Below are 17,831 nucleotides of genomic sequence, written 5' to 3' on the forward strand. Positions count from 1 at the left end.
AGGTGAATGTGTGGCTGAAAGACTGGTGTGGGAAGGAAAGGTTCCATTTCAAGGGACACTGGCACCAGTACTGGGACAGGAAGGAGCTGTACCGCTGGGACAGACTCCACCTGAACCAGAATGGGACCAGAGTCCTAATGGAAAGGATAAATAGAATAAGGCTTTAAACTAGCAAGATAGGGGGAGGGATCTGGTAGCAAGAACAAAAGCTTAAAGATAAAAGAAACGGTAGATGAGTGTAAAGGTCAGACCAGGGTAAGGAATAAAGATAAGATAAATGGTCAAGGAACAAATACAGTTATAAAACAGAAGTATAAAAGGACTGTTAAAAATAAAGTAAAAGGAACAACTATTAAAGATGAATTAAACTGCCTGTACAGCAATGTACACAGCTTCCAAAATAAAATGGGGGAACAGGAGGCTATAATCCTTAGCAAGGAACCAGATGTAGTAAGAATAACTTAAACATGGCTACATAAAGAACAGGATTGGCAACTAAATATTGCAGGCTATAACATAATCAGAAAGGATAGGGAAAGAAGAAGGGAGTGGAGTAGCTGTACTAATTAGAGATAACATAATGGCAGTAGAAAAAAAAAGACAAAAATAACAATGATAGAAACAGAACCCATATGAACTGAAATAAAAGTTAAGAAGGGATTGATCACGCTCATTGGGGTATACTATAGACCATCAAATAGTGGAAAGGAGATGGAGGAAGAAATATGTAAGAAAATATGTGAAATGAGTAAAGGACATAGAATAATAATCATGGGAGATCTTAACTATCCCCAAATAAACTGGCAAGAAGAGGTAGGTAAAGGGGTACAGGGAATCGAGTTTTTACAATGTATGTCGGACTCCTTTCTTACCCAGTATGTAAAAAACCCAACAAGAGAAGAAGTACTGGATCTAGTAATGGGAAAGTAACCAGAACAGCTAAGAGAAGTAAGCATAGGGGAACATCGAGGCAATAGCAATCATAACATAATAAGGTTTAAGATAAAGATTGAGAAGGACATAAATAAGACAAAGAGCGAAGTCATAAATTGGAAAAAAGCTGATTTTCAGAGGATGAGAATGGAACTAGGGAAAATAAACTGGAAAAGTTTACTGACAAACAAAGAAATAGAACAGCAGTGGAAACATTTAAAATGGAGATCAGAGGAGTCCAGGAAAAGTATATCCCACTAATAAGCAAGAACAAACTAGCCAGTAATGATACACCATGGATGAATAAAGCAATAAGGGTGAAATTGAAACTAAAGAAAAAGGCATACAACAGAGGAGAGGATGACAAAAGGGAATATGAAAAGGTTAGGAAAGAAGTTAAAAAAAACAATTAGGAAGGCAAAGAGAAACTATGAAATTAAATTATCAAGGAATATAAAAAGAAATAAAGTAATTGACAGACACATAAATAACAAAAGAAAAATCAGGATAGGGATAGGGCAACTAAGGGAAACACATGATAAACTCACAGGTATTGACAGCAAAATGGCAGAAATATTAAATAATTACTTTGCTTCAGTATTTACCAGGGAGACTAACATGGTGGGCATGACATTAGAAGAAAAGATCAAAAAAGATATACAGACGTTTAAGGTAGAAAGGTTGGGGGGGGGGTCGATAATTGATAAACTCATCAAACTTAGAGAGGATAAAACCCCTGGTCCAGATGGATTGCATCCGCGCATATTAAAAGAAGTTAGGGAAGAGATGGCAGAGGCACTATTACATATTTATAAAAATTCATTAGAAAAGGAAATAGTGCCAGAGGACTGGTGGACAGTTAATGTGATTCTTATATTCAAAAAGAGAGATAGAACTAGTTCAATGAATTATAGACCAATGAGCTGAACTTTGGTGGTAGGAAAAATAATGGAATCTTTACTCAATGGTGTAACAGGAAAACATTTAGAAAGAAAAAATATAATAAAGAATAGTCAGCACGAATTTCAAAAGGGAAAGTCATGCTTGACCAAGCTTACTGAATTCTTTCAAGAAGTAACAGGAAGAGTAGTCAAGGGTAATGTAGTAGATGCAGTATATTTGGATTTTCAAAAGGCCTTCGATAAGGTACCGCATAGTAGACTCATGACTAAAGTCAGATCCTGTGGAGTCAGGGGACAAATAGCAGAATGGATAGCAAGCTAGCTACAAAACAGAAAACAGAGAGTTAAATGTAGTTACTCAGACTGGCAAAAGATGGGAAGTGGTATTCAACAAGAATCGGTGCTGGGACCACTGTTGTTCACCATTTATATAAACAATTTGGACTCGGGAATCAGAAGTACAATTTCAAAATTTGCGGACGACACCAAATTGGGGGGCATAGTTAATTCCGAGGAGGACTGTGACAAAATACAGGAAGACATTAATAAACTTGCAGAATGGGCTTGTAAATGACAAATGAATTTCAATATAGATAAGTGTGAGGTATTATATTTTGGGAGGAAGAATAAAGGGGCCACATACTGCTTGAATAATAACAGCCTAAATGGGGTAGAGGTGCAGAGGGATCTGGGGGTACAGATACACAAATTATTAAAGTAGCGATGCAGGTTAATAAGGCCGTAAAAAAAGCAAATCAAACCCTGGGGTTCATTTCTAGAGGGATAGAATTGAAAAGCAGAGAAGTTATGTTAAACTTGTCTGGAACCTTGGTTAGACCACACTGGAGTATTATGCACAGTTCAGGTCTCCATATTATAAAAAGGATATAAAGGCACTGGAGAAGGTGCAACAAAGATTTACTAGGGTGATACCAGAACTGGGAGGATAGACCTATCGGGAAAGATGGAACAGGCTGGGGCTCTTTCCTTGGAAAAGAGAAGATTGAGGAGTGACCTGATAGAGGTCTTTACGATTATGAAAGGGTTTGATAGGATAGATGTAGAGAAGATGTTTCCACTTGTGGGGGAGTCCAAAACTAGGGGCCATAAATATAAGATAGTCACTAATAAATCCAATAGGGAATTCAGGAGAAACTTCTTTCCCCAGAGAGTGGTTAGAATATGGAACTCGCTCCCACAAAGAGTAGTTGACGCTACTAGCATGGATGCATTTAAGGGGAAACTAGATAAACAGATGAGGGAGAAAGGAATGGAAGGATATGCTGATAGGGTTATAAAACACGCCGCATGGACCTGTTGGGCCGAATGGTCTGTTTCTGTGCTGTACATTCTATGTAATTAAAGGGAAGGATCGGTATCGATACTCGCTGATCCTGAAAGGTAATCATCCATTCCCACATCTTTACTATTTGACCCCAGCCAGCTCCCTCCATTGCCCCAGTAGGATAGGAGCCATCACATCATGTGATCTTCTCTGATTTGACCAATCCCGTCAATCCCATTCCCATACAAATATTTATCCACTTGTTATTTTGAAAGAAATAATTGCCAAAGTATCAGCTGCTTTCATTGAGAATCTGTTCCATATATCTGCTCCTATGTGTGGAAAAAACATTCTTTCTTACCTCTCATCTTGTTTGAGGTTTGCTACATTTGGACCCATGCCCTCTATTTTTATACAGACACTCCAACCTGTCTACAGCTACATCTACATATCTAAACAACTTAAAAGCTGCATCAGTCCCCCTCACCAATGAAAATATAACCTAGAGGTATAAGTCCTCGGGTCACACTTTCGGGCCTCGTTGCTCTTCTCTAAACCACCTCCAGTGTAGCAATGTACTTTTGAAGGCAATGTTCCCAAGCTTATACACAATACCTCAAATATGGCCTAATCAGTGATCTGTGTACAGTTATAATAGTTTATTTCAACTTACAAGCAGGTGCCTTTGAGATGTATCTTTATATTTGGTTCACTTTTTAGAAAATGGCATTACATTGACTGGAAACTTTAAGTGAATGATAAGTGATCCCAATTTTCTTTTGCATTTTTTCTAGTGCATTACCTTCCATTGTGTATACATTTTGTTTACTGTTCTACTGTACATTTATTTCTACACTAAATGAATCTACATAGAATATATAGAAGTTACAACAAGGAAATAGGCCATTCGGCCCACCCAGTCTGTGTCAGTGTTTACCCTTCACACGAGCAAATCGTCTAATCACGTTTACCCACCCTGTTCCCCTTTTCCTTCATCCATCTATCTAATCTTGAATGTTGACATAGTTTCTGCCTCAACCACTAACCCTGGAAGTGAATTCCACAGCCTCGCAACTCTCTGTATGAAGAAGTTTTTCCTGCCCTCTCGGGTATATCAGGAAAGTATTTCAAGACATCAGTATCTCCCCTTCGCTCTTCATAGACAGCAGTGTCTTGCAGCCCTCCTCACAGATGATAGTGTCTTGTAGTTTCTCCTAATAGATATCAGTATTTTGCAGTCTAACCTTGTAGACAGTAGTTGATCTTTAAAGAGGGCAATTCATGCAATCATTTCTTATGTAGAATGGAACACCATGGGTGCAGAATATGAAGATTGTCATTTGGGAGCTCCAATGTGTAAAATAATCACTGGCATAGTATGAGGGAATAATTGTAGTTTGTTTTACCCAGGGCATCCTGAAACTTGGCATCTTATTTACATATTTGTGTTTTTATTATTAGGATTTTGGTCAGCTCCCCTCTGTATACCGATGACAACAGACACTACGGGAGAATACAGAAGTGTGACCTAGAAACAAAACTGTGTGAACCTATCAAACTCACAGGTAATCCCTATCAGGGCAACAAGTTTACAGTTTACTGTTATTAAAACTTGTGTTTAGAGATTTTGGAATGGTTTTAAAAGCTTATTAATGTTGGAAGGCCTTTGTGAGTCTCAAACAAGAGTACAACAACAACTTGAATTAATATAGTGCTCCTCATGTACTGGAAGATTTCTCAGAGTGTTTACAATAAGGAAGGAAATGGTGTATGCTGAGAATGGGGACAGGGGAGGAAAATGGAGAGGCTAGAATGAGAAACTAAAAGCACAGTTAATAGCAGGGAGAGAAGCTACCAGGCAGAGGAAACTGGGTAGAGAATTCCAGAGGGCAGGAGTGTACTGGCTGAATGAGCCGCTACCAGTGATAGATTAAGAGAAGTCCTGTTTTAGAGGATCGGAGGTTTCCTGCAGGGATGCAGGGCAGGACGAAATCATGAAAGTGGAGAAGGTAACGCTGTGGAGAAATTTGAAAACAAGACAAGAATTTTGAAATCAACACATAAGGACAAGGGGAGTCATTGGAGCTTGGGGTGATGGTAGCATTGGGAGGCCTGAGGGAAGGGCACTGGGAGGCCAGCGGGAAGGGCACTGGGAGGCCAGCTGGAAGGGCACTGGGAGGCCAGATAGAAGGGCATTGGAAAGTCAAGCTTGGAAGTGATGAAGCCACCGACTAAGGTTTTGTCAGCAGAAATGGAGAGATAGGACAGAGGTAGCAATGTTGCAGAGATGGAAGAAAGCAGCTTTGGTAATAAAGTGGATGTAGTGGAAGAAGCTGAGTTCAGGGTTGAGCAGAACGCCAAAGTTACACATTTCCTGACTCAGCTTGAGGTGGTAGCCAGGGTGATTGATGGGACTGAGGCTAGAGATACGGAAGTGCTGATGGAAGCCAAAACGAATCACCTTAGTCTTGCCAACATTCAGATAGAGGAAACTTTGGCTCATCCAGATCAGACAGGCAATTTGAGAGTGTCTTGCGCAGTGGAACGCACTCTGCACGATAAGTGTAGAGTTCAGCCTTGAGGTGCAGTTAGAAAAGAAAGAAAGGAAGTACTTGCATTTATATAGCGCCTTATCATGTCCCCTCACAGCGCTTCACAGATGATTAATTATTTTGAAGTATACTTAGTGTTATGTGGGCAAACGTGGCATCCAATTTACACATAGCAAGGTCTCACAAACAGCAATGTAACAGATGAACAGTTGGTGCTGTAGGTTGTGGGATAAATCTTGGCCAGGGCACTGCGAGAACTCCTCTGCTTGTCTTTGAACACTACCATGGGATATTTTTCGTCCACCTGACTAGGCAGATATGGCCTTGGCTCAAAACCTTATCCGAACAACTTCATCTCTGACAATGCAACCCTCCCTCCGTACTGCACTGAAGTGTCAGCCTGGATTGTGTGCTCAAGTACTGGAGTGGGGCTTGAACCCATACCTTTTTGACTCAAAGGAGTGAGTGCTACCACTGAGCCAAGCTAACATTTAGTTGGCCTAAATTTAAATTCCAAGAGTTAAATTATTGGATTGTTACATTTGATTTCATGAAACTTTCAAGAGAAAACAGTTTAGCTTAATTGTGGGGGAACGGCTGAAGCCCATGATGTGTGGTCTATGATGACCACACATGCTGGAAGTGTCTCCAACTGTTTGTGCTTCAGCTAGCGTTTCTGAGTTTAAGGAGAAGGAGGCGTACACTCCCATAATATGTAGGAATACGAATTCTCAGATGTGGTCATCCCGCAGGCAGAGTTAGTGAGGAAGGGAAGTGGGTGACCACCGGGATAGGAGGAGGTGTCAGGAGGCAGTGCACGGATCCCTGAGGGTTGAATTAACAACAGCAACAATTCAAAGGCGGGCAGCCATGATAATGTTGGGGGAGATGGCTTATCAGGGGAAAGCAGCAAGAGCCAAATTTGTGGCACCACGGGTGGCTCTGCTGTACAGGAGGGGAGGAATAAAAGTGGCAGGGCTATATTGATAGGAGATTCAATTGTAAGGGGAACAGATAGGAGTTTCTGCAGCCGCAAACATGACTCCACCATGGTATGTTGCCTCCCTGGTGCTAGGGTCAAGGATGTCATGGAGAGGCTGCAGGGCATTCTGGAGGGGGAGGGTGAACAGCCAGTAGTTGTGGTCCATATCGATACCAATGACATAGGTTAAAAAAAGGGATGAGGCCCTGCAAGGTGAATTTAAGGAGTGAGGAGATAAATTAAAAAGCAGGACTTCAAAGGTAGTGATCTCAGGATTACTACCAGTGCCACGTGTTAGTGAGTATAGGAACAGGAGAATAGACCAGATGAATGCGTGGCTGCAGGGATGGTATAGGAGGGAGGGATTTAGATTCCTAGGACATTGGGACCGGTTCTGGGGAAGGTGGGACTTGTACAAGCGGGACGGGTTACACCCGAGCAGGACCGGAACCGAAGTCCTTTGCTAGTGCTGTTGGGGAAGGTTTAAACTAGAATGGCAGGGGGATGGGAACCTGAGCAGGGAGACAGAGGAGGGGGAAACAAGGATAGAAACAAAAGACAGAAAGGGAAGAAGCAATAAGAGAAAACAAGGGCGAAAAACAAATAGGGCCATAGTGCAAAATACAACTAAGATGACTAGCAATCTTAAAAAGACAAGTCTAAAGGCATTGTGTCTTAATATGCGGAGCATTCGCAATAAGTTAGATGAATTAACAGCGCAGATAGATATTAACAGTTATGATATAGTTGCGATTGAGACATGGCAGCAGGGTGACCAAGGATGGGAACTGAACATCCAGGGGTATTCAGGAAGGACAGGCATAAAGGGAAAGGATGTGGGGTAGCGTTGTTAGTAAAGGAGGAAATCAATGCAATAGTGAGGAAGGATATTGGCTCGGAAAATCACGATATGGAATCTGTATGGGTGGAGCTAAGAAACACCAAGGGGCAGAAAACGTTGGTGGGGGTTGTCTACAGGCCCCCAAACAGTAGTGGAGATGTAGGGGAGGGCATTAAACAGGAAATTAGAGACGCATGCAAGAAGGGTCCAACTATAATCATGGGTGACTTTAATCTACATATAGATTGGTCAAACCAAATTAGCAATAATACTGTGGGGGAGGAATTCCTGGAGTGTGTACGTGATGGTTTTCTAGACCAATATGTTGAGGAATCAACTAGAGAACAGGCAATCCTAGACTGGGTGTTGTGCAATGAGAAAGGATTAATTAACAATCTTGTTGTGCGGGGTCCCTTAGGGAAGAGCGACCATAACATGATAGAATTTCTCATTAAGGTGGAGAATGAAGTAGTTGATTCCGAAACTAGGGTCCTGAATCTAAATAAAGGAAATTATGAAAGTATGAGGTGCGAGTTGGCTATGATAGATTGGGGAACTTTACTAAAAGGGATGACGGTGGATAGGCAATGGCTAATATTTAAAGAACGTGTGCAGGAATTACAACAATTATTCATTCCTGTCTGGCGCAAAAATAAAACAGGAAAGGTGGCTCAACCGTGGCTTACAAAAGAAATTAGTGATAGTATTAGATCCAAAGAGGAGACATATAAAATTGCCAGAAAAAGCGGCAAGCCTGAGCATTGAGAGCAGTTCAGAATTCAGCAAAGGAGGACAAAGAGATTGATTAAGAGGGGAAAAATAGAGTATGAGAGTAAACTAACTGGGAACATAAAAACTGACTGACTGTAAAAGCTTCTATAAATATGTCAAGAGAAAAAGATTAGTGAAGACAAATGTAGGTCCCTTACAGTCAGAAATGGGGGAACTTATAATGGGGAACAAAGAAATGGCAGAACAATTAACCACATACTTTGGTTCTGTCTTCACAAAGTAGGACACAAATAACCTGTCAGAAATGTTAGGGACCCAAGGGTCTATTGAGAGGGAGGAACTGAAGGAAACCAGTATTAGTAAAAAAAAATAGTGCTTGGGAAATTAATGGGGTTAAAGGCTGACAAATCCCTAGGGCCTGATAATCTACATCCCAGAGTACTAAAGGAAGTGGCCCTGGAAATAGTGGATGCATTGGTGATCATCTTCCAAAATTCTATGGACTCTGGAACGGTACCTACAGATTGGAGGGTGGCAAATGTAACCCCACTATTTAAAAAAGGAGGGAAAGAAAAAACAGGGAATTACAGACCAGTTAGCCTAACATCAATAGTGTGGAAAATGCTGGAGTCTATTATAAAAGATGTGATAACAGAACACTTGGAGGGCATTAACAGGATTGGACAAAGTCAGCATGGGTTTATGAAAGGAAAATCATGCTTAACAAATCTACTGGAGTTTTTTGAGGATGTAACGAGTAGAATAGATAGGGGAGAACCAGTATATGTGGTATACTTGGATTTTCAGAAGGCTTTTGATAAGGTCCCACACAAGAGGTTAGTGTGCAAAATTAAAGCACATGGGATTGGGGGGAATATACTGGCATGGATAGAGAATTGGTTGACAGACAGGAAATAGAGAGTAGGAATAAACGGGTCTTTTTCTGGGTGGCATGCAGTGACTAGTGGGGTACCGCAGGGATCAGTGCTTGGGCCCCAGCTATTCACAATATATATCAATGATTTGGATGAGGGAACTGAATGTAACATTTCCAAGTTTGCAGACAACACAAAGCTGGGGTGGAATGTGAGCTGTGAGGAGGATGCAAAGAGGCTCTAATGTGATTTCGACAAGTTGGGTGAGTGGGCAAGAACATGGCAGATGCAGTATAACGTGGATAAATGTGAGGTTATCCAGTGTGGTTGTAAAAACAGAAAGGCAGATTATTATCTGAATGGTAATAGATTGGGAAAAGGGGAGGTGCAACGAGACCTGGGTGTCCTTGTAGATTGGAGGGCATAGTCTCACAATAAAAGGTCGCCCGTTTAAGACGGAAATAAGGAGGAATTTCTTCTCCCAGAGGGTCGTGAATCTTTGGAATTCTTTACCCCAAAAAGCTGTGGAGGCTGAGTCATTGAATACATTCAAGGCTGAGTTAGACAAATTTTTGATCAGCAAGGGAGTCAAAGGATATGGGGAAAAGTCAGGAAAGTAGAGTTGAGGTAAAAATCAGATCAGCCATGATCTCATTAAATGGCAGAGCAGGGTCGAGGGGCTGAATGGCCTACTCCTGCTCCTATCTCTTATGGTCTCATGGTCTAAAAGCAGCATGGCACCTGGTATCATTCAGCTGCTGATGCCTATCAAATACCTCTAAGAAGCTTTGGGCCGTGACCTTGGCCCCTGTCACCAATCTGACAGACTGCCCTAGATGTCAGACGATTGGTCTTGAGGTTTGAGGGCTGCCTTTTACTCAAGGTATTTTTTTTTGGCAAAAACTGCAACTTTAAAAAGTGCCCATCTTCTTGGAGTTATAAAGCCCAGGGCAGGTTGAGTCCAGACATTAGCAGCTGAATGATGCCAGATGCTAGGCTGCTTTTGGACTGGTTTCCTAAGTTTCTATGTTCTTTGTTTCTATGGTTAGTAAGGACTGCATTAATGCAGACAACTGTCTACACCAAAATCTGACGGTGTTCAATGCACTCTGACATCAAGTGCTTAGGTTTCCGAAGTCAGTCAGTAAGTCTCAACAACAACTTGCATGCAGAAGAAGTCTCAGAGTGCTTTAGAATAAGGAGGAAATGGATACTCAAGTACTCAACATTGAGCCATGTGCACTTGTCTTCTGGTTTTAGCAGCAAGCGACAGACTTCAAGATAAGAACATAAGAAATGGGAGCAGGAGCAGGCCAATCGGCCCCTCGAGCCTGCTCCGCCATTCAATAAGATCATGGCTGATCTGATTCTAACCTCAAATCTAAAGAACACAAGAAGTAGGAGCAGGACCCGGCCACTCAGCCCCTGGACCCTCTCCGCCACCCACAGGGCAACAACAAAATAAACTGAACAATAGTAGAAAAGTAGGAAAGAATAGAAAAATGTTTGTCTCTTTTGTGCATGTTTATTGTGTGAAATGACAGTCTCTTGTTTTGTGTTTTTCAGAAGCTGCGAAATCACGTATTAGATCTGGGTTCACCATGGCTGTCAACTTATTACACTCAGAATTCTTGGTAATGATTCATGTTCTATGTTCTTTTTAAAATTAAACTTACATTTCTATGTTGATAAGATCAAATCCCAGCACTGACCAATTAAGTGATCGTTACACATAAGAGACGAGAACAAGGATTGTATGAACCTTTTTCATGAGAGTATGTTACTTTTTAACTCTACCCCCACTTACCTGTTCTGCTCTCCCCAGGCCCCGTGCTTGTATCCGAGGGTTCAGGCAGGAAGAACTTTGCTGTCAGGGCTCTGCCATGGCACTTAAGTGACTGTGAGAAGGTGTGCAAGGCTGATGATGTCACAGCTCTCTGGTAATCTTCCGCCCTCCTTTGCAAGGTGGTGTCTGTATAAAAGACACCACCTTAGGCTGGATAGCTCTTTTTCGGCTGGCACAGACACGATGGGTCGAATGGCCTCCTTCTGTGCTGTAAATTTCTATGATTCTATGAAAAGGACACAGCACAGATCAGGAACTCAAAGTCTTGGGAGACCAGACAAGTGCTGATCACTCTGTGGTGCCTCATATTGTTGTAGAAAACGGAATCACCTTTCTACTCTGACCTGGACAAGTATTCAAACACTAGGGCGCAATTGCTTCATAAATGTCATAAATGTCTTCCTGAAGATTTCTCTGCTCAGTATTTGTAATGACATCATAAACACATTGTAAAAGTTTATGATTTCGCTAGAAATACCGACCAAAACAAATCTTCATGAATGCGTTTATAGCGTTGCTGCACATAATGACTAGAACGGTAGCTCACTCGACGTATCAGTGCAGCGTTTTTAAGTTTAAAAAGTTAAGTTGGACAGAGTGTATTGTTCAGTTCTGTGCTGGTGTTCAGTCCTCATCTATAAATGTACATTGGGATTTGGGTTGTGTCATGATGTGTTTTGTGTTTCTAATACTTTTCTGCTGCATCTTATCTTTCTGAGGGTCCAATGTGTTCCCTTTCAAGATGGTGGCAAAAGTTCATTGAAATTAACTAGTCATGGCCATTGTAAGCAGTTATTGGAAGCCAGGTAAAATAAATATAAATATTTAGTATTTATATTTTCTATTACTGCTCCTCAGCCTCATTCTTATGGGGCCTCAGATTTTTAGCTGACAGCACTCATTACATTATGGCAATAGCAATAAGTTCCTACTTGCTGTAGAACTTTGTAATATAGACTTTACTGTGGCTTTAGAACCAATGACTATGAGAGCTAATAACTTTAATAATGTTACAGGTGTGTCAGCAACACTGGAAACGACCTAAAAAGAATAGTGAAGATTTGAATGGAATCTGCACGTTCCTATCTTCAGAACTGCAAGAAAAATATTCTTTTGAACCTGCTCCATTGGGTGTGTATAAATCAGTTCAGTTCCTATCTCTTTTGTACATTGATTAATGATTATACTCAAGTGGTCTTGGACTCTTTTGACTATTAGTTGACTTCTGAAAAACCATGAATGGGGATGGATGGATAATCTGAAGTTTTGCTTGATTGTTTTGGGGGTCAGAAGTGGTTACGTGGAGTTTTCCCTTGGGAGATTAAAGAGTGAGTTGGAGACCACATTTGGAGAATTCGACATGATTTCTGGATGAATTGGACTCTTGGACTGAACAGACATTTCTAGTTCTAGGCCAATTGCAAGGTGGTTGGGAATGTGTGGGTTCTTGATGTCACGGAAGCCATGTAGAACTTCCACAGGCACTGAGAAAGAGATAGTGTCACTGAAGTGCCCCAATGACTCTGTGACAGGAAGAGTGTTACAGGGCCTTGTGTTGGAGAGTCAGCATTTTCAGCCTTGCCATTGATTGTATGGATGGATCAGGGGAGAGAAGAAACATCAGAGTAATACGGAACCACTTACACATTTGCTTGATCAGGATATCAGGTACTGAACCATTTACACACGCCCTTGATCGGGAGTGCAGGTACTGAACCATTTACACACTCCCTCGATCGGGAGCGCAGGTACTGAACCATTTACACACTCCCTCGATCGGGAGCGCAGGTACTGAACCATTTACACACGCCCTTGATCGGGAGCGCAGGTACTGAACCATTTACACACGCCCTTGATCGGGAGTGCAGGTACTGAACCATTTACACACGCCCTTGATCGGGAGCGCAGGTACTGAACCATTTACACACGCCCTCAATCGGGAGTGCAGGCACTGAACCATTTACACACGCCCTTGATCGGGAGCGCAGGCACTGAACCATTTACACACGCCCTTGATCGGGAGCGCAGGTACTGAACCATTTACACACGCCCTTGATCGGGAGCGCAGGCACTGAACCATTTACACACGCCCTTGATCGGGAGCGCAGGTACTGAACCATTTACACACGCCCTTGATCGGGAGCGCAAGCACTGAACCATTTACACACGCCCTTGATCGGGAGCGCAGGTACTGAACCATTTACACACGCCCTTGATCGGGAGCGCAGGCACTGAACCATTTACACACGCCCTTGATCGGGAGCGCAGGTACTGAACCATTTACACACTCCCTCGATCGGGAGCGCAGGTACTGAACCATTTACACACGCCCTTGATCGGGAGCGCAGGTACTGAACCATTTACACACGCCCTCAATCGGGAGTGCAGGCACTGAACCATTTACACATGCCCTTGATCGGGAGTGCAGGTACTGAACCACTTACACACGCCCTCAATCGGGAGTGCAGGTACTGAACCACTCACACACTCCCTCGATCGGGAGCGCAGGTACTGAACCATTTACACACGCCCTTGATCGGGAGCGCAGGTACTGAACCACTTACACACTACCTCGATCGGGAGCGCAGGTACTGAACCATTTACACACGCCCTCGATCGGGAGCGCAGGTACTGAACCATTTACACACGCCCTCGATCGGGAGCGCAGGTACTGAACCACTTACACACTCCCTCGATCGGGAGCGCAGGTACTGAACCACTTACACACTCCCTCGATCGGGAGTGCAGGTACTGAACCATTTACACACGCCCTTGATCGGGAGCGCAGGTACTGAACCATTTACACACTCCCTCGATCGGGAGCGCAGGTACTGAACCATTTACACACGCCCTTGATCGGGAGCGCAAGTACTGAACCACTTACACACTCCCTCGATCGGGAGCACAGGTACTGAACCATTTACACATTCCCTCGATCGGGAGCTCGGACCCAGTGTTTATACATGACTATGCAATGCATTAGAAATAAAGATGGAGAGCTGGAATCATAGAAAGGTTACAGCACGGAAGGAAACCATTTGGCCCATCGAGTCTGCGCCAGCTCTATGCAAGAGTAATCCAGCTAGTCCCACGCCCCCACCCTATCCCTGTAGCCCTGCAAATTTTTTACTTTCAAGTACTTATCCAGTTCCCTTTTGAAGGCCATGATTGAATCTGCCTCCAACCACCAACCCCTCGAGCAGTGCATTCCAGATCCGAACCACTGGCTGTGTAAAAAAGTTTTTCCTCATGTCACCTTTGGTTCTTTTCCCAATTACCTTAAATCTATGCCCTCTGGTTCTTGACCCTTCCGCCAATGGGAACAGTTTCTCTCTATCTACTCTGTTTAGACCCTTCATGATTTTGAATACCTCCATCAAATCTCCTTGCAACTTTCTCTGTTCCAAGGAGAACAACCCCAGCTTCTCCAGTCTATCCATGTAACTGGGCACCGCACCTTCGGAAGGACATATTGGCCTTGGAGGGAGTGCAGCGTAGGTTTACTAGAATGATACCCGGACTTCAAGGGCTAAGTTACGAGGAGAGATTACACAAATTGGGGTTGTATTCTGGAGAGTTTCGAAGGTTAAGGGGTGATCTGATCGAAGTTTATAAGATATTAAGGGGAACAGATAGGGTGGATAGAGAGAAACTATTTCCGCTGGTTGGGGATTTTAGGAGTAGGGGGCACAGTCTAAAAATTAGAGCCAGACCTTTCAGGAGCGAGATTAGAAAACATTTCTACACACAAAGGGTGGTAGAAGTTTAGAACTCTCTTCCACAAACGACAATTGATACGAGCTCAATTGCTAAATTTAAATGTGAGATAGATAGCTTTTTGTCAACCAAAGGTATTAAGGGATATGGGCCAAAGGCAGGTATATGGAGTTAGATCACAGATTAGCCATGATCTTATCAAATGGCGGAGCAGGCACGAGGGGCTGAATGGCCTACTCCTGTTCCTATGTTCCTAAAGTCCCTCATCCCTGGAATCATTCTAGTAAATCTCTTCTGCAACCTCTCTAAGGCCTTCACATCTTTCCTAAAGTGTGGTGCCCAGAACTGGACACAATACTCCAGTTGTGGCCGAACCAGTGTTTTATAAAGGTTCATCATGACTTCCTTACTTTTGTACTCTATGCCTCTATTTATAAAGCCTTGGATCCCGTATGCTTTTTTAACCGCTTTCTCAACCTGCCCTGCCACCTTCAATGATTTGTGCACATATACCCCCAGATCTCTCTGTTCCTGTCCCCTTTTAGAATTGTGCCGTTTAGTTTATATTGCCTCTCCTCATTCTTCTTACCGAAATGTATCACTTTGCATTTTTCTGCGTTAAATTTCATCTGCCACGCGTCTGCCCATGCCACCAGCCTGTCTATATCCTCTTGAAGTCTATCACTATCCTCCTCACCGTTCACTACCCATCCAAGTTTCGAGTCAGCTGCAAATTTTGAAATTGTGCCCTGTACACCCAAGTCCAAGTCATTTATATATATCAAGAAAAGCAGTGGTCCCAGCACCGACCACTGCATACCTCCCTCCAGTCCGATAAACAACCGCTCACCGCTACTCTCTGTTTCCTGACACTTAGCCAATTCTGTGTTCATGTTGCTACTGCCCCCTTTATTCCATGGGCCGCAATCTTGATGATAAGCCTACCATGTGCCACTTTATCAAACGCCTTTTGAAAATCCATATACACCACATCAACTGCATTGTCTTCATCTACCCTCTCTGTTACCTCATCAAAAAACTCTATCAGGTTAGTTGTGGGAGGAGGGGGGATTTAAACTAATTTGGCAGGGGGATGGGCACCAGGGTGTAGTATTGGAAAGGAGAAACAAGGGGCACAAAGGATCTGGAGAGAAAGATAGCATAAGGATCATAAATTTTCTATGATTCTATGAACCATAGACTAATGATAATGGGGGCCTTCAACTACCCTAATATAGACTGGGATAGTAATAGTATAAATGGCAAAGAGGAGGAGGAATTTCTAAGTCTGTTCAGGAGAACTTTCTTGACCAGTATGTTTCTGGCCCAACAAGGAAGGAGGCATTGCTGAATCTGGTTCTGGGGAATGAGGTGGGTCAAATGGAGCAAGTGTCCGTGGTGGAACATTTAGAGAACAATGATCGTAGTATCATAAGATTTGGATTAACTATGGAAAAGGACGCAGAGCAATTTAGAGTAAAAATACTTAATTGGAGTAGGGCCAATTTCAGTGGGTTGAGAACGGATTGGGCCCGAGTAAATTGGGTTCAAAGATTGGCAGGGTGTAATTGAACATTGGGTGGCTTTTAAAGAAGAGATGGTTCGTGTACAGTCTAGATACATTCCCATAAGGGGGAAAGGTAGGACAACCAAAGCTGGACCTCCCTGGATGACGAAAGAGATAGAGAGCAAGATGAAGCAGAAAAAGGGGGCATATGACAGATATCAGGTTGTTAATACAAGTGAGAACCAGGCTGAATATAGAAAGTTCAGAGGGAAAGTAAAAAAGGAAATAAGAGGGGCAAAGAGAGAGTATGTGAATATACTGGCAGCTAACATAATAGGGAATCCAAAAGTCTTCCATAGGCATATAAATAGTAAATGTGTAGTAAGAGGAGGATTGGGACCGATTAGGGACCAAAAAGGAAACCTACGCATGGAGGCAGAGGGCATGGCCAAGGTACTAAATTGAGTACTTTGCATCTGTCTTTACCAAGGAAGAAGATACGGCCAAAGCCATAGTAAAAGAGGAGGTAGTTGAGATACTGTACGGGATAAAAATGGATAAAGAGAAGATACTGGAAAGGCTGGCTGTACTTAAAATAGAAAAGTCACCTGTTCCGGATGGAATGCATCCTAGGTTGCTGAAGGAAGTAATGGTGGAAATTGCAGAAGTACTGGCCACAATCTTCCAAATCCTACTTAGACACAGGTGTGGTGCTGGAGGACTGGAGAATTGCAAATGTTACATCGTTGTTTGAAAAAGGATGTAAAGATGAACCCAGCAACTACAGGCCAGTCAGTTTAATCTTGGTGGTGGGGAAGCTTTTAGAAACAATAATCCGGGACAAAATTAATAGTCACTTGGACAAGTGTGGATTAATAAGGGAAAGCCTGCACGGATTTGTTAAAGGCAAATCGTGTTTGACTAACCTCATTGAGTTTTTTGATGAGGTAACAGAGAGGGCTGATGAGGGCAATGCAGTTGATGTTGTGTATATGGTCTTCCAAAGGGCATTTGATAAAGTGCTGCATAATAGGCTTGTCAATAAAATTGGGCAGTGGCAACATTGATACGAAATTGGTTAAGTAATAGGAAACAGAGCAGTGATGAACGGTTGTTTTTTGTACTGGAGGGAGGCGTACAGTGGTGTTCCCCAGGGGTCAGTACTGGGACCACTGCTTTCCTTGACACGTATTAATGACTTGGACTTGGATGTACAGGGCACAATTTCAAAATTTTCCGATGACATAAAACTTGGAAGTGTAGTACACAGTGAGGAGGATAATGATAGACTTAGGAACATAGGAACAGGAGTAGGCCATTCAGCCCCTCGTGCCTGCTCCGCCATTTGATAAGATCATGGCTAATCTGTGATCTAACTCCATATACCTGCCTTTGGCCCATATCCCTTAATGCCTTTGGTTGCCAAAAAGCTATCTATCTCACATTTAAATTTAGCAATTGAGCTAGTATCAATTGCCTTTTGCGGAAGAGAGTTCCAAACTTCTACCACCCTTTGTGTGTAGAAATGTTTTCTAATCTCACTCCTGAAAGGTCTGGCTCTAATTTTTAGACTGTGCCCCCTACTCCTAAAATCCCCAACCAGCGGAAATAGTTTCTCTCTATCCACCCTATCTGTTCCCCTTAATATCTTATAAACTT

The 17,831-nt window shown here is 42.7% G+C and overlaps 1 protein-coding gene across 1 annotated transcript in view; it reads left to right on the top strand.

Moving 5' to 3' along the window:
- The window catches only part of LOC137299218 (integrin alpha-E-like), a 223,693-nt gene that overhangs the window by 35,805 nt on the left and 170,057 nt on the right, over positions 1-17,831 (top strand). Inside the window, exons 3-5 of the mRNA XM_067967881.1 lie at positions 4,582-4,685; positions 10,669-10,736; positions 11,965-12,079. Coding sequence (XP_067823982.1) covers positions 4,582-4,685; positions 10,669-10,736; positions 11,965-12,079 — 287 coding nt within the window. The remainder of the gene's footprint in view (positions 1-4,581; positions 4,686-10,668; positions 10,737-11,964; positions 12,080-17,831) is intronic.

This window comes from Heptranchias perlo, chromosome 28 (genome assembly GCF_035084215.1).
Source record: "Heptranchias perlo isolate sHepPer1 chromosome 28, sHepPer1.hap1, whole genome shotgun sequence".
NCBI classification, from domain to species: Eukaryota; Metazoa; Chordata; class Chondrichthyes; order Hexanchiformes; family Hexanchidae; genus Heptranchias; species Heptranchias perlo.